This window comes from Callorhinus ursinus, unplaced genomic scaffold, assembly GCF_003265705.2.
Source record: "Callorhinus ursinus isolate GAN/ISIS: 27379988/994484 unplaced genomic scaffold, GSC_fseal_2.0 scaffold9, whole genome shotgun sequence".
Taxonomy (NCBI): domain Eukaryota; kingdom Metazoa; phylum Chordata; class Mammalia; order Carnivora; family Otariidae; genus Callorhinus; species Callorhinus ursinus.
This window is the reverse complement of record NW_027397071.1, coordinates 9,870,202-9,892,271: the sequence shown is the minus strand read 5'-3', so window position 1 is coordinate 9,892,271 and position 22,070 is coordinate 9,870,202. Positions and strand designations below refer to the sequence as shown.

General features: G+C 41.4%; 1 protein-coding gene across 4 annotated transcripts in view; it reads right to left on the bottom strand.

Moving 5' to 3' along the window:
- Window positions 1-22,070, bottom strand: part of SORT1 (sortilin 1) — a 63,528-nt gene that overhangs the window by 28,313 nt on the left and 13,145 nt on the right. For all 4 annotated transcript variants that reach the window (XM_025872349.2, XM_025872347.2, XM_025872348.2 and 1 more), the window contains exons 2-5: window positions 15,129-15,188; window positions 13,598-13,671; window positions 4,192-4,294; window positions 3,506-3,670 (exon numbers count right to left, since the gene is read on the bottom strand). In XM_025872349.2, coding sequence (XP_025728134.1) covers window positions 3,506-3,670; window positions 4,192-4,294; window positions 13,598-13,671; window positions 15,129-15,188 — 402 coding nt within the window. The remainder of the gene's footprint in view (window positions 1-3,505; window positions 3,671-4,191; window positions 4,295-13,597; window positions 13,672-15,128; window positions 15,189-22,070) is intronic.

Here is a 22,070-nt window from a genome sequence, read left to right as displayed (position 1 = left end):
CAGGGTGAGAATAAGGAGGGGAGGGACAATGCATCAGAGATGGTTTGTGAAGACAGTTGAATTAGTATTAAATAATGAGCAGTATAACCAAAAGAAGGCAGATGGGGAGATGGGATGTTATTGCACAAATACACACTAGTACTTGCCAAGGCGAGAGGAGATAAAACATCACAGCATGGGCAAGGGACTAAAAGCCTTCAGACACTGATGGAACACAAATTCCAAGGTGAGGAAAGAAGGGGCTAATGCTAGGGAGAGAGGTGAGGGCCAGCTCACAGAGGGCCCTCAGTTTTACTTTTTTTTTTTTGAGAGAGAGAGAATGCACATATGCACATGAGTACGGGATGGGTGGGGGGGGGGGGGGTAGAAGGGGAAGGGCAGAGGGAGAGAGAGAATCTTAGGCAGGCATGGAGCCTGACACGGGGCTCAATCTCATGACCCTGAGATTCCCAAGATCACAGAACCTGAGCCAAAAATCAAGAGTTGGACATCTAACTGACTGAGCCACCCAGGCGCCCCTCAGTTTTACTTTTTTAAAGGTGAAATACTTGGATGGCAATGGGAAAGATGGGTTTCAGACCAGAAGCAGGAAAAGTAGTGAAAAAGTAGTACCACATTAGTTCATTAAGAGTTAGTGAAGCCCTAGGGGCGCCTGGGTGGCTCAGTTGGTTAAGCGACTGCCTTCAGCTCAGGTCATGATCCTGGAGTCCCAGGATCGAGTCCCACATCGGGCTCCCTGCTTAGCGGGGAGTCTGCTTCTCCCTCTGACCGTCCCCCCTCTCATGTACTCTCTCTCTCTTTCTCTCTCTCAAATAAATAAACAAAATCTTAAAAAAAAAAAAAAAGTTAGTGAAGCCCTAGGGCCCCTGGGTGGCTCAGTCGGTTAAGCATCTGCCTTCAGCTCAGGTCATGATCCCGGGGTCCTGGGATCGAGCCCCGTGTCGGGCTCCCTGCTCAGCAGAAAGCCTACCTCTCTCTCTGCCTGCCACTCCCCCTGCTCATGCTCCCTCTCTCTCAAATAAATAAATAAAATCTTAAAAAAAAAAAAAAAGTTAGTGAAGCCCTAAACCACAGCTGAGAGGAATAGGCTCAGGAAGAATCTAGAAACTAGATTCAGTAGAACTGGAAGCTTTTTCCTGTAGGGCAGAGTGTGTGTGTGTGTGTGTGTGTGTGTGTAATAGGGGAGCAGCAAGACAGAAATATGAAGCCCTAGGAGGAAGCCAGAAATAGGGATTTGAGAATCTTATACATTACAGGGGCAGTTACAAAGGTCAGAGTGGAAGAGATTGCTCAGAGTGAAATGAGCAGTAGGGACTTGGGGGTAGACTGACAGTTTACAAAAGAGACCAGGAAGCAATTAGAAGGTTAGAAGGTAAGAAAGAAGCCAAGCAAGCCAAGTTCCCCAAAGGAGAGATTGGCCAATATTTTCAAATGTAGCAGAGGCTCAGTAAAATAAAGACTGACAATGTCCGTTACATTGGCAACACAAGCCTACTGGACCCAGACCCAGTGGAGGTGGGACAGAGATGTCCTGGTACAGCTGAAATTAAACGGGGCTGATCTAGGCAGAGTTTACCTACAGTGCTCTTCCACTCTCACCCACCATTCTTCCTTCTGTAACTCTTTCCTCCTCCGGTAACGTTCACCTCCCAGCATTTCTAATTTCCCTAATTCTACTTGGAAACAGGAAAGGGTCTGGTATCGCCTATTTGCACTTTAATACACATTGGTCCATCTTCTTGACTCTGATTTTTAAAAAATATTTTCTTTATTTATGTGAGAGAGAGCAGGTGCAGGGGGGAGGGGGAGAGAGAGACTCTTAGGCAGACTCTACACTCAGCAGGGAGCCTGATGCGGGGCTCAGTCTCACGACCCTGAGATCATGACTTGAGCCGAAATCAAGAGTTGGATGCTTAACTGACTGTGACACCCAGGCGCCCCAGCTCTGATTATTTTTACTTCCAACTTACCCTTAACTGGAAGAAATCTGAGGTATAAAAGCAGACTGGGGCTACTTCCTCCTGAGGATAGCATTTCAATGATCTTAAGACACTTGGTAATGGCGATGGGGTAGTCAAAAGGGGGGTTGGTGATTCTGTCCATCCCTCTGAGGGTCTCTTTGCTCCCTTGAAGGGCCTACAGCTCCAGCTTGCTGGAGGCCAACTTCCTGGAATTGTTGCTTTAAGATCTGAAGCCTACCCAGCAGGCCAGTTTCCTTCCTCTGGCCTCCTTTGGCTAAACTTAACTTTGACCTCCTTGAGTCTTCCAGCCTTCCCTTTGCTCAAAGATCTGCACAGAAGGCCCAGAGCCCAGATGGCTCTTCGAGTGCCCTTCACCCTCCCTGTGCCACCCCTTTGCTCAGCCCGACTTGTCCACATTGATGATCCAGTTTTTGTCCCCACAATGGTCACCACAGCAATGGCTCTCAAATTTTAGTGTGCAGACTCAGCTGGGAAGGTTGTTTTTGTTTTGTTTTTAAGATTATTTATTTATTTGACAGAGAGAGACACAGCGAGAGAAGGAACACAAGCAGGGGGAGTGGGAGAGGGAGAAGCAGGCTTCCCGCCGAGCAGGGAGCCCGATGCGGGGCTCGATCCCAGGACCCTGGGACCATGACCTGAGCCGAAGGCAGACCCTTAACGACTGAGCCACCCAGGTGCCCCTCAGCTGGGAAGGCTGTTAAAAATACTAGCTACCTCAAAACCAAAAGTCACTGATGGACTGTGTCTGGATTGGGGCCTACGAACTGCATATTACAATTACATGAGTCTCCAGGGGCTTCTATCTGATATTGCTCGTCAGGAGACCACACTCTGAGACATAACATGAGAAAGAGCCCATGTAAATGTAAAGTATAATTATGATTATCATAGTCTAGCAACTCAGCCACTTTGGGTCCTTAAAATCCATGGTAAAGGAGACTGGTCCTCCTGGAAAGGAAAAGTGAAACGTGCTCCCCAGAGAACTTTCAGAAGAGAGGTGGGAGGGTTAAGGAGGGACACAGGTTTCTGGGGACAGTATAGGAATGTGGTAGGTGATGCAGAGATTTAAAACTCTGGATATTTAAAACAGGAGTATCAAAGACAGAAATCAGTATGCTTTATATACTGGGAACTAACAAAAAAAAATTATGAAGATGTGGTTTGGCCACAGGAAAGGAACAACACCATCAGGAGTTTGACAATTTATGCTTGTCCCTTGAAGCATAAGAATGATTACATTAAACTGTTTTCTAGTTCATTACTCTGATAGCACACCACATCTACTCACTTAAAAAAACATGTAATGACAGCTAAATATCATACTTGTCTGGAACAGATAGCACATGAAAATCATGCCCTTTACCAAACTGGAAAAAAATGCAAAAAATACATAATTCATGCCTTAAGAAGTCACTAGAAAGCAGTCCAATATAAAGGCATGTCCTACAGGGTTCTTTTAAAAGAGTATATTTTGAGCCTGTAAAAATGCGAAAAAGCAAGACAAGTTCCTCAACTATACTTACTTCAGTGCTGAGGGCTAAAAGATAATCAGAATTCTGAGGGCTATACATCATCTGAGTCAGAGGATGGAAAGGGAGATTGGTCTGAACAAAGTTCTTGGCAAAATCTGATGATCTGAAGATTCTTCCTCCATGACTTCCTCCAGACACCTCTGCTGTTAAAATCACCTGATTAGGAAGAAAAAAGTTCAGAGTCAGAGCGTAATACTATAAAAACACAGAATTTTTTACACCATTTTCACCAGATATTCGTTAAGAAAATTCCAAAAGTAGGAAGAGTTACAAAAACAGATTAGTTGGTGTACTGCACTCCTCAAGTATTAGTCTTATAACAAATATTATCCTAAATTGAAATAGTGCATCATAACTATGAATTTAGCCTGCTCAGTTTGAGATTAGCTAGTTGCCCAAAGACTAAAATGTTGTTTTGCGGATTATACGTTGTGACACCAAACAACCGCTACGTAATTACAAAGAGTTTGGCTGAATCTTGGACAGGGACAAAAAAAAAAAGAAACTGTGTGCTGAATTCCATTCTTTTATGAACAGCACTACATTATGTTTAATTTTAAAATGAACAATAGCAAACTAAATATATTGCTGTAAACAACTGGACCATTCTAACATTATTATCTGACAGCCCTGCGCATGGTCTCAAGCACAGCTTCATGTGTATGAATGAGTCTCACCTTTCCAGAATTCTCAGGACCAATAGCCATGCCAAACTCAGTCCGAATGAAGGTGTTATTGATGAGATGTGTAATATCCTTAAAGTTCTTTCCATAGTCCTCACTGAGAGGAAGAAAAGCAAGACAAATTTAGAATGCAGGGGTCAAGGACACTGCTGGGGCTCCTGTCTGGCTTCCATTATCCCTTCCCACTGGCTCTGTGGAGGCGCTCACCACCCTTCCCTGAACAGTTACCTGCCTCAGGGGAGTAGATTCCGTCTCTAGCTCCAGTGGTGGGCCTGATTAGTCTGAAGGAAATTCTACCTCCTCATCAGTGATGGGGTCAGAAATGGGGAGAGACCCAGGTTGAGCCAATAAGACAAAGGGGGAAATCTGGGGTCTTTGAGGAAATACAATTTCTTTATACTTAAGATACCCACCTGACAAAATGATCTGTCTTCCTTTAGACTAGTGGTTCTCAATCAGTGTATTTTTGTGAGCCACCCCCCACCGCCACCACAGACATTTGGCAATGTCTGGAAACATGATTATCACAACCCAGGGGTGAGATGCTACTGGCATCTAGTGGGTAGAGGCCAGGGATGCTGCTAAACATCCTACAATGCACAGTTTCACAAGAAAAAATTATCTGACCCCAAGTGTCAATAATACAGAGGCTGAGAAACCCCAACACTGTAATATGTGAAGACAAAGCAAAAAACTGCTACAGGCATTTTGGCACAATGAGAGCACAACTTGAAAAATAAGCCAACAGAATTGGAGAGAACTGCTGAGGGAATTCTGGAATTCCAGAGAAGCAGAGCCTATGACACTGGGTTGAACTAACACTGAAGCCCATCCTTCTCCTGTATTTAGTTATGAGCCATTAATTCCCTTATTGTTCAAGCTAGTCTGGGTTGGGATGTCTGCTAACTGTAGCCAAAGGCTTCCAACCTAATCTAGTCATGTACAGTACTAATGGTAAAGCTGCAAACGAAGGAGCAGGAGTCCTGAGGTCCCCCCACTCCCAGAGGCTGCCGTACCAGGCGCCAGTGTCTACCGCGCGTGGTGCACAGAACACAGCTAGGGAAAACAAACTTAATCTCATCTCTTGGGTTGTCAAAGCTTTTCCCAAAAGTTCATTCCAACAATATTTTTGAGAGGTATTCAATTTCATGTTTAGATTTTGAAAACTAAAAGCAAAAAAGTCAGTAGCTATCTACCTTTGATGGGTTTCATACTGTGTGCAGTCTGCTAAAACATGATATAGACTGCAACATCTTAGCAGTCATGAAATCTAAATGTTCATCAGTGAAGATCACTGCGCGTTGCAAGTTAGTTGCCCAGTGATAAATGCTCTTCACTGATAGAGTATAGGACTTAATAAATGGTATAATTTTGGTAGCAGCCTCAACAAATAAAGAATCACAGAACCACAGAACATGAGAGATGCAAGGGACTGAGGAGAACATCTTGTCCAATTCCCTCACCTCGCAGATGAGGAGGTTCAAGAGGAGGCAATTTGTCAAAAGTCAACCAGTTAATTAAGGGCAAAATTCTCAGTCTCATACCAGAGGCAACTTTTAATTACTTGTGAGGAATTTTTCTCTTACAACCTGTAGACTTCCACGATCTTCCAGGGCTTGTGGCCTGGAGGTAGAGATGGGCTAAGAGGAAGTTGGAGGCAGACAGGAAGGCAGTGTCTCTGAGTGTTTGCATAGGACCCTGACAGTATCCTAAAATAAACTACACACGGCTTGAAGTTGTCTGAAAGACTCTTCCTCAACAAAATAGGGATTAGGCACCACCCAACTGATTCTTTACTACCCTTTCCGTGGCTTTGGAGTACAAAACGCTTATCTTCCGGATAGCAGGTCAAAGGGTTATGCACAAACAATTCCTAGCTCTACAATGTACGTATCCTCAATCGCTCAGACAACCATCTAAAGGGGTTTGTAGTGGCTTGCTTATCACCAGCTTACAAATCGCCCCTCCTTCATGACATCCCCAGGGAACCTCCACAAACCTGTTGGCAAGCCTGCTTGCTTTTTAAGAACTTGGCACAACAAACACATCCCTGCCCTTCAGAAAAAGCAAGCAACATGAGCAAAACAAAAAATCATCTGCAACAACACTACTTTGAGCCACTTAAAAAGACAGCTGGAGCACAATGGCTAGTATCGACCTGCTACGATTCATGCAGGGTTCTGTTAAGGCCACGCAAGGCCAAGGAAAATATTTTAATGTAACACTTTATTTTAAAGTAGCTTTATTTGGGGCTCCTGGGCGGCTCAGTTGGTTAAGTATCCAACTCTTGGTTTCAGCTCAGGTCATGATCTCAGGGTCGTGGGACCGAGCCCTGCATAGGGCTCCACGCTCAGTGTACCTGCTTGAGATTCTTTCCCCCTCCCTATTGCCCTCCCTCTACTCCTGCCCCTGCTTGTGTGCTCTCTTTCTCTCTAAAATAAATAAATAAATAAATAAATAAATAAATAAATAAATAAAATCTTTAAAAAAAAGTAGCTTTATTTTCTATCAGCACATAACATACATCATGAAGAGGAAATCAATTCAACATCTTGAAAAATAAACCTACTTTTCAAAATCTGTAAGATAATTAATAGTGTCATAAACAGCAGTCAAATGATAAGTAAATCCTGTGAAACCATCTGCTTTAGAAACAAGTCTTTTGAATAAAAAATAACCAATTTCAAGTTGCCAAAAATAAATGATCACTTATGCATGTATTTGTGCTGTAAACATGCATAAGAAAATGCATATACTTGCAGCTGAAGAAAAGTGTTAAAATACAAATATTTTCAGAATAGAACCCATACCCCCAAAGAACAAGGAAGATCTAGACATTAAAAAAAAAAATGAAAAAAAAAGTAATCATCACATAGAACTTCTAGTAAGACATAGCATCAAAATTCCTAGTAGGATGAAGCACTCAAAAGAGGTTTTTCCAGAAGACTCACATACTGACACTCAACCCAAATGTCAATACTCAAAAATTATATCCTTGTTTTTGAGGACTTTCCATTTATAATATATTGGAACTTGTACACCAGGCATCTGAACTACGGACATTTAATGAAAAGTAACCGTATGAGGGGTGCCTGAGTGGCTCAGTCGGTTAAGCGGCTGCCTTCGGCTCAGGTCATGATCCCAGCATCCTGGGATCGAGCCCCACATTGGGCTCCCTGCTCGGCGGAGAGCCTGCTTCTCCCTCCCCTCTGTCTGCCGCTCTGCCTACTTGTGCTCTCTCTCCCTCTCTCTGTTAAATAAATAAAAATCTTAAAAAAAAAAAAAGAAAGAAAAGTAACAGTATGAGAGTTTTACAGTATCTCAGATAATCTTACATTTTATTTTTCTCAACAATCAAACAAGCACATGGGGCGCCTGGGTGGCTCACTCAGTTAAGCATCTGACTCTTGATTTCAGCTCAGGTCATGATCTCAGGGTCGTGAGGTCGAGCCCCACATCAGGCTCCATACTAAGCACGGAGCCTGCTTAAGATTCTCTCTCTCCCCCTGCCCTCCCCACTCAGGCATGTGCGTGCACACTCTCTTAAAACAAACAAAGAAACAAACAAGCATAGATATTCTTGTTTGGTTGGTTTTCAGGCCTAATCACTTCTGTTTCTTTAGTTCATTTTTGCCATGATTAAGTTGCTATAAATTGCAACATATAAGCAACAAGGATGACAACACACTTAAAAAAACCAAAACAAACCACCAAACTACTGTCCGGTAGTTTTCACTAATCAGGAAAGCTTGTAGAGTAGATCCTTATTGTTCCTAGATTCCATATTTGCAAATCTGACGACTCACTCAAATGTATTTGTAACCCTTACTTGTGGCACTTTTGCAGTCAACTGCAGGCACGCACAGAGTGATGAACATTTAAGGAACCCAGCTGAGGTCCAATATGGGACGCTCTTCTGCCTTCTTGTTGCAGCTCTAATACTGTCAATAAGTGTCTTCTTCACAGTATATTTAGTGCCGTGCATTTTGCACTTTTGTGTTTTTTGTTGTTGATTCCACTGTTTCGAACAGCACCCGAGCACAGTGTTAGAGGGCTAGTGTTCCTGAGTACAAGAAGGCTTTGATGTGCCTTATGGAAAAAATATGTGAGTTAGATAAGCATCTTCTGGGCATGAGTTATGAGCTCAATGTTAATGAATCAACAATATACATTACATAAGGTGTCTTTCAACAGAAATGCACATAAAACAAGATTATGTACTGATCAATGAACAAAAATGAATGCTGTGAGCAGAGGTTTGCGGGAGCTGAACTCTTTCTTTCTTTCCCCTGGGAGCAATGGTTTCGTACTCGCCAGTTCAGTGTACACGGGGACTCTGAAGAACAACGACAACCAACTGTACTGAGGCTTCGAGTTAAAAGACCAACAGGGAGAATGTAGCTTATTAAAATGTGGCAACATCACAGCAGACCCGAAATCACAGACTGGCCAGTAAAATGGGCAGAATTTGAATTCACGTTAAGCTGAACTCCCAATACTTTAGTTTCTCTCTCTCTCTCTCTCTCTCTCTTTTTTTTTTTACCCCCACGGTCTAATACTACCTTATGTCCTTTTATTTTAATATTTTATTCTGTTTTATTCTTACTGAAAAAAGGGTACATGTTTTCTGTAGAAATTTTGAAAATACAAGTGGGAAAACAAAGGGGGTAAGATATTGTGAATAATAAGAAGGAACATGAGTATGTATCCAGTGTCCCTATTTTGCTTTAGTTGATAAGGCAATTTTATATGTATTTTCATGGGAATATCTCCCAAATGATGAAAACCACCTAGTTTCATGTTTTTATATGCCCTAAGTTTGTAAAAGTGAAAATGTAGTAAAAATGCCATCATCATGCATTTTAATAAACTTTTTCTTTAAGAAAAAAAAGGCAGTAAAATATATTTTGTAATGGAATTTATGCTAACCTTGTAACTAAAATATGCAGTCATTATTAATAACCTACTGCAGTGAAAACCAAGCATATCATTAAAAAGGCTGTCATACAAGATGTCTTGGAGAAGCCAGTTTATTTTTTATTTTTTTTAAAGATTTTATTTATTTATTTGACACAGAGAGAGAGAGCGCACACAAGCAGGGGGAGCAGCAGAGGGAGAGGGAGAAGCAGACTCCCTGCTAAGCAGGAGCCCGATGTGGGGCTCAATCCCAGGACTCTGACATCATGACCTGAGCTGAAGGCAGATGCTTAACCGACTGAGCGACCCAGGCACCGTGAGAAGTCAGTTTACTAAGCTTTGCTTTAATATCTGTTGATACTTTTACATTAACTTTTTTCTTTTTTTTTTTTACCTCAAGAAACATCCTTAAAAATTTACATTGACAATGGAATAAAATTTAACGTGAAATTTAGTCATTTCAAGATGCCCTTACTAATTTTCAAAAGTTGAACGACTCTCAACAGGAAATAAAAATCACAAATAAAATAGCAGCAGTTTTTTTTTTTTTAAGATTTATTTATTTATTGGGGGTAGGAGCAGAGGGAGAGGGAGAGAGAGAATCTCAAGCAGACTCCCCGCTGAGCACAGAGCCGGAGCAGGGGCTCGATCTCATGACCCTGAGATCATGACCTGGGCCAAAATCATGAGCTGGACACTTAACCAACTGAGCCACCCAGGTGCCCCAAAATAGCAGCAGTTTTGTGGTAACTGGGTACAGAATTTTGATGTAGAATAATGCTTCCATGTGTTTCATTAAGTTGATCTTACAATGAAAAGTTAAACTCAAGAGGCCATCAAACAAAAGCGTGCAAAACATCTTTCTGTTGCCAAAACCCAAATTATCATCTTAATCATTAGCTTATTTCCTTTTTTTTTTAAGATTTTATTTATTTATTTGATAGAGAGCAAGAGAGCACAAGCAGGGGGAGCAGTAGAGGGAGAGGGAGAAGCAGGCTCCCCGTTGAACCAGGAGCCTGATGTGGGGCTCGATTCCAGGACCCTGGGATCATGACCTGAGCCGAAGGCAGACGCTTAACCATCTGAGCCACCCAGGCATCCCTAGTTTATTTCCTTTTTAACTTCACATTTGAAAGAGGCAAATGTACTTTACAATCCATTATATAAATTATTCCTTAACAGAGGATCAAATTTAAAGCTATTCTAACATAACTCCTTTAAATTGAAGATATTCATATATTATCCAATTTTTCCTAATCACCAATGCAGAGGGACGTTATTTATTATTTCCCCAATCTTCCCACAATTCTTTTTTATAACTGAAAGATCAAAGTACATTTCCCTCTAACTTGGCGTAGGTAACAGACACAACTTTCTTCTACCCCTGTGAGCCTCTGAGCCGTTAAGACTCAGAACAGTTGGCATGTGATCAAGTGTCTTTTATTTAATCCCAAATGAACCTTTGACCACATAAGATTTAGTACAGAAAGATAATCCGATAAATATAATCGTGAGACCTATGAAAAACAGAAGAGTCTTCGGAGTGGATTCAACAGGCTTTTGTTTTATTTTTCAGTTGGGCAACCTCACCATGTTCAGGACTCCTCTTAATCAACCTGCCCCTCCCTTCTGAAGCACCACGTGCCCCTTGACTGGCGGGCCAACAACACGAGTGCCTTCAGAGTGGCCAGGCCAGCCCAGTGGGAGAAGCAACAAGGCCTATTTACACTTTCCACCTAAACTCTGGAGGAGGTCTCACTTCACAGCAGGGAGGAAAGAATTAATATTCAAAATGACCTTGGCCAAAACAATAAACAACCAAACAAGAACCCTGCTGTGTGACAGGACACAGAAGCTCAGTCACATGAAACTACATGAGAAACAAATAGGACTGCTCTCTAGTAAACTGTGTGTTAGGGGTTTCTTACAAGACTAGACAAATATAGGATGGAAAGGGCTGAGTCAGATGCTGGTCGGTATTTTAACAGTAACACTTAGTGATACTGCTTTTGTTTTGTTTTTTGGCTGTCTTCAAGTAAGCACAGAATTGAAAAGTAAAAGGATGGGGAAAAGAGTCATGCAAACACATTTTGCTCCCCCCTGGGTATGACTCATGAACCTGTCAGGTCCAGTTCTAGCCACACACTTCAAGAGCAGTGTAGAGAAAAAAAAGTGAATTCAGAAGGTAAGCAAGAAAGTGACCGAGGCAAGAGGTACAGAAGTTAATTCAACCTGGAGAGGGAAGAGTTTAGTAAACAGCCTTCACAACAGGTAAGGATCCATCAGAGAGGAGGTAGGTTTTCATCTGCTACTAAAAAAATGAATTGGAAATCAGCATCTTCTATGATGCAAACATGGGTGATATTTACCACAGCAGCATTAGTAATACTGAAAACATCAGCTACAACCTAGGTGTCCCGGAGGATAGTGATTAAGTAAGTTCTGTCAATGTAACAAAATCGATGAGTTACTAGCAGAGGGGATATGAAAATTACCATGGTATGAGCACTCAACAAGCGGAATGCATATAGACTGTAACACCAGGTGTTAGTAATACTTGCATATCGGCAGGGGCAAGGGTACATGTGCATCTGCAGAAGCCATGGGAGCATCTGGGGGCAGGCAATCACTCTTGACCAGCTGGCCCAAGGGCTCTCAAATTCCTTTAACAACTGGCACGGCAGCACCAGCAAGGCTGGCTACATGCCATCTAGGCCCACCGCATTGTTACTCCACGCCAGCCTGCAAAGCATAACCTGCAAAGGCTCTGTGGTGACCACTGTTACCATCTTTCTCTTACAGATGACAAAAAACTTAGGGAGGTTAAATGACTTGTTCGAGTTCATTCTGCTCGCAAATGACAGTGCCGAGATTCAATCCCAGGCCTGTTTGCCAACACAGTCTGGCAACTTTACCCTGGACCACGCTGCTTCCCAAGACTATGTAGCCATATGAATAATATGAAAGGGAAAAATCCAGATAATAAAGTGTAAATAAGTTAAGATTACACTTTACTTTTTAGGGTGAATTTTTTCTTTCTTTTAAAATTTCCAAATGTTTTATAATATGGTTGTTTTCCATAAGGAAAGATTTTATGACCGCAAGGTTTTTTAAACACTGGGAAGAGTTATTGAAGTTACAAATTTTAAAAAAAAATTTTTTTCCCTCCCCAAACAGGATACTTTTCATCTATCTGAAATGCTTCAACTACTGTTCTATCTGAATAAACAAAATCACCTATAAATGACAGCCCTTTCTAGCATGGGGACTCTATGATGCATTATCAATCTTTATCAAACAAATAAAAAATACTATCAGCCTAAAAATTACAGAGAAGCCAAGGTATTCAATTAGTATGTACTGCTTGCCTGCTATGAGTCAGCTGTTTGGCTAGTTGGTGGAGAACCCTGAGTCAGTCAAGAACCCTGCTTTCATGGAGCGTACAGCAATTTCAAGATGGCAATTCCTTCTTGGCCAATTTTTAAGCCAACATCACTGTGCTGAAGGGCAGGGAGCGCCGGCTCCAGGCTCAGCAGGGGCAGGCAGTGATCAGGCCTACTAGGGAAGGGAGGTTGGGCTGCTCCGTCTCAGAGCTTCAACATCGGTTCACCCCGTCCTGGACCAAGGCCGACCGTCAAAGAAGGAAACCTGAGAGAGTACAATGGTTCCTGGGAGCTCCCTTAGCCCTGAGGGGCAGTTTCTATGTCATCTGCTGGGATGTCATCTTTCTTTAGGTCCCTTGGGGGGAAAATGGGATAGACACAAATGACTGAGAAGACAATCAGCAATTTCTGAGAGTTAGCTGGTCTTGAATCTTATAATTAAGAGAAAGAACCTACTATTTAACCAAGCTGTACCTTTGAGAAGACAACTCTAAAACCCTGTGAATGTCACAGTATAGATTATGGTTCCTGAACATACACTGCCACCATCATTACCAGTGTGAACACTGTGACGCACTTGGGTTAGGTCTGACCTGGGAACTCCCTACTGATCCGGAAACAACCTGCTTAGGGCTCAAAATACGTGTCCATTTTATTGTAAGATAAATCACATTCACTTGAAAGGTAGTGAGGACTGTTAATTCATAAAAACCATTCTGTGTTATTTCAGTGATATAAAAAAACTCATAATAAATAGAAAGATGGTTAAACTCTATGCTACCTTCCCACAAATACATACCCATTTAAACGAAGAGATACAGACCCCTATGGACTCTTCCTTCATCTTCCTTTATTGTTTTGCCACTCAGTGAGGTTAGCCTAATCTCCTCGGAACTAGATCCCTTTTCATACTTCTTGCTAAGCAGGTTGCTAAGCAGACACTCAGCGTGCTGAGTGTGACAGTCTGGTGAAAATTTAAGATGGCTAGAAGATCCTTCAAATCAAATTTTAGACTCCATCATGTCTATGATAAAAGTAGGGAACTTACATTCACAATGTGTTACTCAGCCAATGCCCCAGCCACATGTTATGTATCTCACCTTCGATATAGCTTGGACTGTCCGAAAGTCATAATTACCAGTGGTACATGGAAGGTAGTCAAGACTAGAATGATCTGGGAAGAGACAAAAGCATGCAGTCAATAAGAAAGATAGTCCAATTACATGCTTGCCTGTGACGGGATTAAATCAACATCTAAAAATTGCCAATAGCCCTGCTCTGTGGTAGCCTATACTGTAATATCAGAAACCCAAGAAGGACCACGTTACTAGGGCTCACAATGACTCAAGATCTCAGCTCCTTTTGTTGAAATGGTCCCATCACATACACCTGAAGTAGTGAGGCAGGGCTAATCAACTACACATTATAATAAAGGAAGGGTTTAACTATTTTGTATCTCTATTATTGTAAGATATTCTCAGGCAAAGATCATCCCTCTTTCTGCTTACAGAGGCTAGGATAGTATGGGTGTTCTAATAGAGGTCACTAGGTCATATACATTTGCCCTTTCCTTCCTCTCCTCGCTGTTAGTTCTCTGGGAAATTAATTTTTCAAATAAGTACTTTTCTAGACACAAATATGCATGAAAAACAGACTCTTGATAGTAGATTAGTACAAGAGGCTATGAAGTCTCAAATAGCCATATAACAAGAAATCTTAGAGATACCAACCATCTTAGACAAATGGATAAATCATGGAAATTGGTGCGCTACTCAAATTTTAGAAGAAACTGAGACATGGTTAAAGATATCCTACCACAAGTTTAAAACTTAATGAAAATAAGAAATCTATAACTTGCTTTTCAACACCAAAATTCTATTTCTTTTGATTCCTGATACCACCGTCATGGGCCTCAGTGCTATGACGTACACATTACCAGAATACCAGAGGGTATGAGCTGTGGCCCCCACCCTTGTTCAGACGGAAGGACACAGAGCTGGGCAACGCCAAGCCCTGACTCAAGACCCGAAGACCCGAGGCCACCCTTGGTGCACCCTCCTCCGTGGAGGCTGTAAATACAGGGATATACAGGGATAAGGAGCTGACAGACTCTCCCTCCATGCCACCAGTCCTGGCACAGGCTCCCCTGTGGCAGGGGAAGAGACAGCAGATGGAGCTGAACAGCCGCGAGCCCATGGGCGCCACAGTCCTTCAACGCTAACTGTGGGAAAGGACACAGGAACAATACAGTTTGGAGGAAAAATGCCAAGATGTGCAATGTGCAGTTTTCTGCTGCTACACAGGGGTTTTCCCAAGTATTGTGAGGCTCCCGTTGGAGCACACGGCACTCTCCTTCCTCTTTCTTCTTCTTGCTCATCTTGATGCCAAGCAGCCGCCAAAAACTAAAAAGGTGTCTATCTTGCTATTATGGAAGAAGGTGGTCACAAGATGTTCCCAGTTCTAAAGCAAAACCAAACCAATCACAGCTTCCTGAAAGTCTGTACTGCAAACATGCGTTTTCTGCAATGGAGGTTGGAGACCATTTCAGAAAGTAACAACATTCAGTGTGTAAACTCCTAAAATCCCCATCTTCTTGCTACACTGAGTTAACAGATTCAAAATACTACTTACCCCAGTGCCATCGCCAACCCAGGACAAGGATACTGAGACACTGAGATCATCAAACACATGCTATAAGGGAAAAAAAAAATTTATTTAGAAGTGACATCTGTCTTCCGATCTCTGGCTTCCTTAAATAATTCAGAACACCATTACTTTCAAAGTGATTAAGTTCATAATTATAAGGGGGTATGAATTCCCAGAAAAATCTGGGAGAGCCAGGATTGAACTACTTAACCCAAATTACAAATAACTTGGACATTTTAATTCTCTCTCATGCAAAGTAAGCCAAGCAGATGAGTTTTCTTACTGCACCAGATGGGGAGATGGAATAATCTAATTGCTTTTTCCAACAGAACTAAATATAAAGATATAGAAAGTATTCTTAGGATGCTTTAAAACAAGAGATCACAGCCCACATGGACAGAAATAATTGTAACCCAATCGGCATAATTTGAATTCTTCTAGGCAGCCTTCACAGTATAGTTGAGTAGTTGATAGATGGATTCCTTTTGCTCCTAGGCTAACTCACTCACTCAAAATGGCAAGGGACAGAAGCAAGAGCCAATGCCCTGTTTCACCTTTACATAGTGATGATGGGGGCACCTGGGTGGCTCAGTCCATTAAGCGTGTGACTCCTGACTTCGGCTCAGGTCATGAACTCAGGACTGTGAGATCGAACCCCATGTCAGGCTCTGTGTTCAGTGCGGAGTCTGCTTGAGATTCTCTCTCTCCCCCTGCCCCTCCCCCTGCTCTCTCTCTAAAATAACAAAGTAAATCTTTAAAAATAAATCAATAAATAAATAGTGGCGATGATGATGAATTATGATAGAAGAACTGTCTTAGCAGTTATGGTAAGACTGAGGAAAAAGAAAAGGGAAAGCTGGTACATTATATCCAAGATACGGTGCGCGTGTTGACATGTAGTTATAATAATCATCACGGGTGCTTTAGGGTTTTGGTTTTTAAATACTTTCTCTATTTACAAAATAATACATACCCATTATAGAAAATGTGGGCAATAATAGGGAGGTACAAGAAAGAAAATATAAATTATTTATAATCCTATCACACAGATATTCAAGGCTAACGTTCTGGGTATAATCTTCTAGTCTATCATTTTTTACATTTAATTTTTATGTTATTTTATTATTTTTTTAATTTAAATTCAGTTAGCCAACATACAGTACATCATTAGTTTTTGATGTACCATTCAATGATTCATTAGCTGCATATAACACCCAGTGCTCATCACATCACATGCCCTCCTTAATGCGCATCACCCATGTACCCCATTGCCCCTCTCTATCATTTTTTTAACTGATAAAGAATTCCAAAAAGGCAATACTGGTACTTAGTAAAAATTTCCAACCATACCAGATGTATACAGTCGATCCTTGAGCAATGTGGGGGAAAGAGGTGCCAACCCCCAGCACGGTCAAACAGTCACATATAACTTTTGACTCCCTCAAAACCTAACTACTATAGGCTACTGTCGACTGGAAACCTTACCAATATCATCGATAGTAGATTAACACATTTTGTATGTTATATGTACTATATGCTATCTTTTTGCAATAAAGCTAGATGAAATAAAATGTTATAAAGAAAAACATAAAGAAGAGAAAATACATTTACCAAACAACAATAACAACAACAACAAACTGCATGTAAGTGGACCCGTGCAATTCAAACTCTTGTTGTTCACGGGTCAAACGTATAATAAAAAGTGAAGATCTTTCCTCTTCCCCAACCACGTGCCCCACCACTTCAAGCCCCACACCCCCGAGCAGTTAACAGTTTAGTATATATTTCTTCTAAATGTTGACGATTATGCTTTTCACTTACAAAGACTTATTATATCTTATTAAGTTTTTTCATCTTAAGCATGCCCTCCCTTTCCGAGTATGAGCAGTTCCTTAGAAGCAGAGGCCGTAACTCTATACTTCTTAGTATTCCTTGTGCCTGACATGATACTTTACACCCACCATAAGTATTTGTTGAAAATGATTATATATCCTTCCCAAACCACAAACTCCGTCTCAAAATAGAACACGTCCATAAATGGTGGGATGCCAGCCGCTTGGTCACTGCAGCCACTACCCCAACAGAGAAGTCTGAAGAAATACGACTCAAAACACTAACTGTTTTGCTTATCTTCTCATTTTCTTTCGTGGTCCTCCTGAACGGGTTTCTGTATTCACCTATGTTATTTCCCCCCTCGACTGTGAGTACCTGTGAGATCAGCAGAAGCTCTTGTACAATCTCTGGAAATGGTACAATCAGTGCCTCACGGAGGGCTTGCTTGCGAAATGCTGCTTAACTCTCAAATGCTCAGGCAGAGCTTCTCACAGCCTCTGCAGGACAGAAAGGCCATTCATACAGGTAAGCTTGCTAATAAGCATCTGAGAAAAAGTAGGGCTGCTAGAGACATCTGGAACTGACACAGCAATGTGTCTTGTAAGATATTCCACGCAGAGCAAGATGGCCTGTTCTCCTGAGTGAGGATATAGTGTCTGAAATTACGTCAATGAGCTCCTTGAGGAGCAGGAATACCCAGAGCTCCCACGGGCCCAGAGAGACCACATGGGCTCACAGTCATCTAAACACAGGCTATCTTTCCAAGGAAGGCTCTGGTCATCACAACTGACTAGGATAAAAGAAAAATTCCATCACTGGAGTCCTGGCTATCTTGATCAGGCCACAATATAGTCTTGAGCCAATCAGGATCTGCAACTCTCACTTTTCAGACAAAGCTCTACACACCTGATCCAGCCAGTCAATACACACTGGCATTACTCACATTTTCCTCTTGCCCAGTCACAGAAGGAGGAGGGTCATTAGATATCACCAGCGATACCCAGCTTCACCTGAACAACTCAAAGGAGAGTTGGCCTCATTTATCATCCAAAGAGTTCCTCTGGAAATGTAGGCCAGATTTATTAAGTCTAATTGTGGTCTTCTGCTACCCTTAGCCCTCTCTCCTTTTCCTTTCCAATAACCAACTACATTTTACTTTTGAAAACATATAAACTCATTGAAAAAACCCATCTATCTATGGCAAATGCAACTAACTTTTTATATTCCAGTCTTTAACATTCTTATACTAGTGAAAGTAAAAGAGAAAAATGAAATCAGATCTAACAACAGACCAAACCTCAGGTGGAAAGAAAAGGTCATATGGAAAGAAAAATTAACCCTTGTCTAAATGCTATTCTGGTATTGCCTTAAAAAGCTTAAAAAAAAAAAAAAACAACAACCAAGAGCAAAAAGGACCAATCCACTGCCAAGGAACCTAACTATGCCCCAGACCAAAGTTCAAGATATTTATAGGAATATAAAAATATCTAGCACTAGAGAAGATAAAATTCACAATGTCCAACGTTCAATCAAAAAAAAAAAAAAACAGGCATGCAAAGAAGCAAGAAAACAGGAACCATAATGAGGAGAAAAATCAATCAAACTGACCCAGAAATAACACAGATAATAAAACTCATAGACAAGGACATGAAGACAGCTGTAATTATACTCCACAGGTTCAAGAAATTAGAGAGCAGATTGAGCATGCTAAATAAAGGCATAGAAAATATGAAACGACTCAAACTGGATTACTAGGGATGGGAATTACAGTGTCTGGGGTGAAAATTACACTGGACCGCATTAACAGGAGAGGAGGCACTGCAGAAGAGGACATTAATAGACTCGAAGCCATACCCATGGAAACTATCCAAGTGAGACACAGCAAAAAAAGCAGGAAAAATGAACAGTGCATCACTGAGCTATAGAGCCTCAAGTAACCTAATATATATGTAATAGGAGTCTCTGGAAGATGGAGGGGATGGGAACAGAAAAAAAAAAACAAACAGAAAAGAAAGAAGAGCCCAAAGTTTCCCAGATCTAATGAAAAGTATAAACCCAGAGAGCCAAGAAGCTCACAAATCCCAAGCTTAAGGAGCACAATGAACACTATACCAAAGCACATCATATTCAAAATGTTTAAAACCAGTGATAAAAATCTTAAAAGCATCCAGAAGAAAAAACGACATTACATACAGAAGAACAAAGAATCATAGCGGACTTCTCCTCAGTCACAGTGCAAGCCAGTGGATCAGGATCTTTAAAGAACTAGGGGAAAACTGTAAAGATAAAATTCTATACCCAGTGAAAATAGTTTTTAATGCTGACTTTAGAAAAGAAAGTTCTGTTCTTCTGAAGTTGTTTGCTGCCGCTTGGTATTACATGGTGGGTGTTCCTTTCCTGACAGCCATAAGAGAGGGACTACACCAGTGCAAAAGATCTGAAAGATAACTGAAATCTCAACTTTCCGTGTAAAACCAACCATTCCGGTTCCTAATGATCCCAGCTCACGTGATCTCCTCCTAGATATTATTCTCACAGCACTTATGGATGTTGCTGGTACCATAACTATTTACATATTTGGCTACCCCTCAGATTACACTAGGTATTCTTAGATGGCAGGCACTGTGGTCTAGTATTACCCATCAGGCCTAGCACAAGGTCTTATATGTCTTAAGTGCTCCACAAATATCTCTGTACAAGTCTATTCACAAGCCCCTGCCACCAACTTTACTGACCTGTGTGTAATCTTCCTTCTAGCATGGTTACCAACATTTCAGTAAATAATGGCTGAACAGGGATTCTTCCTATGCCCTTTCTGCCAGCCGGAACATGGTTAACACTAGGACATGTTCTGGGGTGCTTATACACCTAACAGTGACCTCACTCCTCTGCTCCCCACCATAATTACCATCAACTCCACATGGCCCAAACTGGTAAGGATGTCCTGCACGCAGCAAAGTGTTTGCAGACACCGGCCGGGGGCAGAGGATATAGAACAGAAATGCACACATTTGAGTGCAAGGAAACAGTGGTCTGTGCACTGAGATTTAAGCAGGGCGTCCAGAGGTAGGAGTGGCCGCGAGCAATAGCAACATGGCGGGAGGAGGTGGTTGTGCAGGGAAAACAAATGGGAGGATACCCGCAAACCTTCTGAGAAATGTCAAAGGATATCAAGAGTAACATATCATTGTCACCCACCAGTCAAGCGCTGAGTATACAGTAGATGTGCTAAGTGCTTGTTCAAATGAATAAGAATTTTAAGATCAGGGCGTCTGGGTGGCTCAGATGGTTAAGCGTCTGCCTTCGGCTCAGGTCGTGATCCCGCATCAGGCTCCCTGCTCGGCGGGGAGTCTGCTTCTCTCTCTCTCCCTCTGTCCCTCATGAATAAATAAATAAAATCTTAAAAAAATATTAAAAGAAAAGAATTTTAAGATCAGGACAGACAAGTTGTGGTGGGAATAGAAGAAAAATAAAAATATAGTAAAGGAAATGTGTACGAGAAGAACAGGACCTCTGACTGAATGCCCACAGAAAACGGAGATGGGGCCACAGGATCACCTACTCAAACAGTCATGGTTTCCAGTGGTATATACAGCTGAACAGAATCAACTGATAAGTTATGGTTCAATTGTTCTAATCAAGGCAAAGTAAGATGAATAAGAGAAATATGAGCAGAGGACAAGGCTGTGTGGCTAGGAAGACCTGAAAGGCAGAATAATCCCTTTTAAAAAGGAGAAAACCCCAAACCTTCAGCACAATACTACCAATGAATGGCCTACAATATTAAAATACTGAACATGTAAAAACATGTAGATATGTAGGAGTCGAGGAGTCCGGCCAACAGAAGGTACAGTGAATGTCTACCTCAAGCAGTGTTGCAAAAACGATGCTTTATGCTAGCTGTATACACGACAATTGAAATGGAGAAGGTGGGGAGAGCTGAAACCCGTTTTACTTCTGGAAAACAACAGCCGTGTTGCTCCAATGCAGTATGCCTAAGAGGTAGATTATTTAGCACAAAGAGAACATGATCTGGCCACTTCATATTGCTAAATGTCAGCCAAATGTACAATGCAGAAGCAGGTCAAAATTAAGGGAAACCATGTAAATATACTGTTTATATGATGAACAATCCAAAAGCCAGTATCCAAAGGGGCCACCGAATAAATACAGTAATTCCAATTACTGAATCATACCCTATGGTAGGAAGCTCAGAAACCAAGCAGTTTAAGACGAGCTATGTAAAAATGTCAGCTTGATTCAATCAGGAGCAGATGAGCATGAAACTTGCCACTCCTAGAGAGAGATTTATTAATCTCCTAGCACAGTTACTGGCACAGGAATAGACAAGACAGATCATTGGAACAAAACAAATTCCAAGACTGGGCAAGGTTTCTTTTAGTGTATGATCAAGCTAGCATTTCAAGTTAGTGGTCAAAGTGTTGGAAAAACTCTCTCTCTGGAAAAAATAAGCTGGATCCCTAAAACCCTTCTTACCCCCACTCCCAAATAAATTCCACCTACAGCAAAGATTTAAATATAAAAATTCAAATCTTGAAAATCCTAGAAGTATGAGTGACTATTTTTATAATCTTAAAATGAGAAGACCATTTCAAAAAATGATGCAAAAACTGAAACACATAACATACTACAGGAATTACTTGGACTACATAAAAAATTTTTTTAATGGCAAAACACAAAATAGCAAGTTGAAAAAAATGGAAAAATTATTTGCAACAAGACAAAGGGTCATTATAGAAAAGAGTTGTCAAGTCAGTAAGAAAAAGACAAAGACCTCCAAAGAAAGTAGGCAAAAGACACAAACAGGCAATTCACAAAGGATAAGGAAATGGCTAATAACATGTGAAAAGCTATTCAATTTCACTATTAATCCAAAGAAAATCAAAGAAAAATAATGCAATGACATTTCCACCTTCCAGAAGAGCCTGACAGAGCGTACCCAGGGAGGACACGGAGACCAGGCACCTGGGTGTACTGTGGGACGGAGCGTAACACGTGCTACCACTTTCCTGCAGAGCTGCTCAGTGATGTGAGTCAGAACTGAAAATGTCCACATCATGTGACCCAGCAATC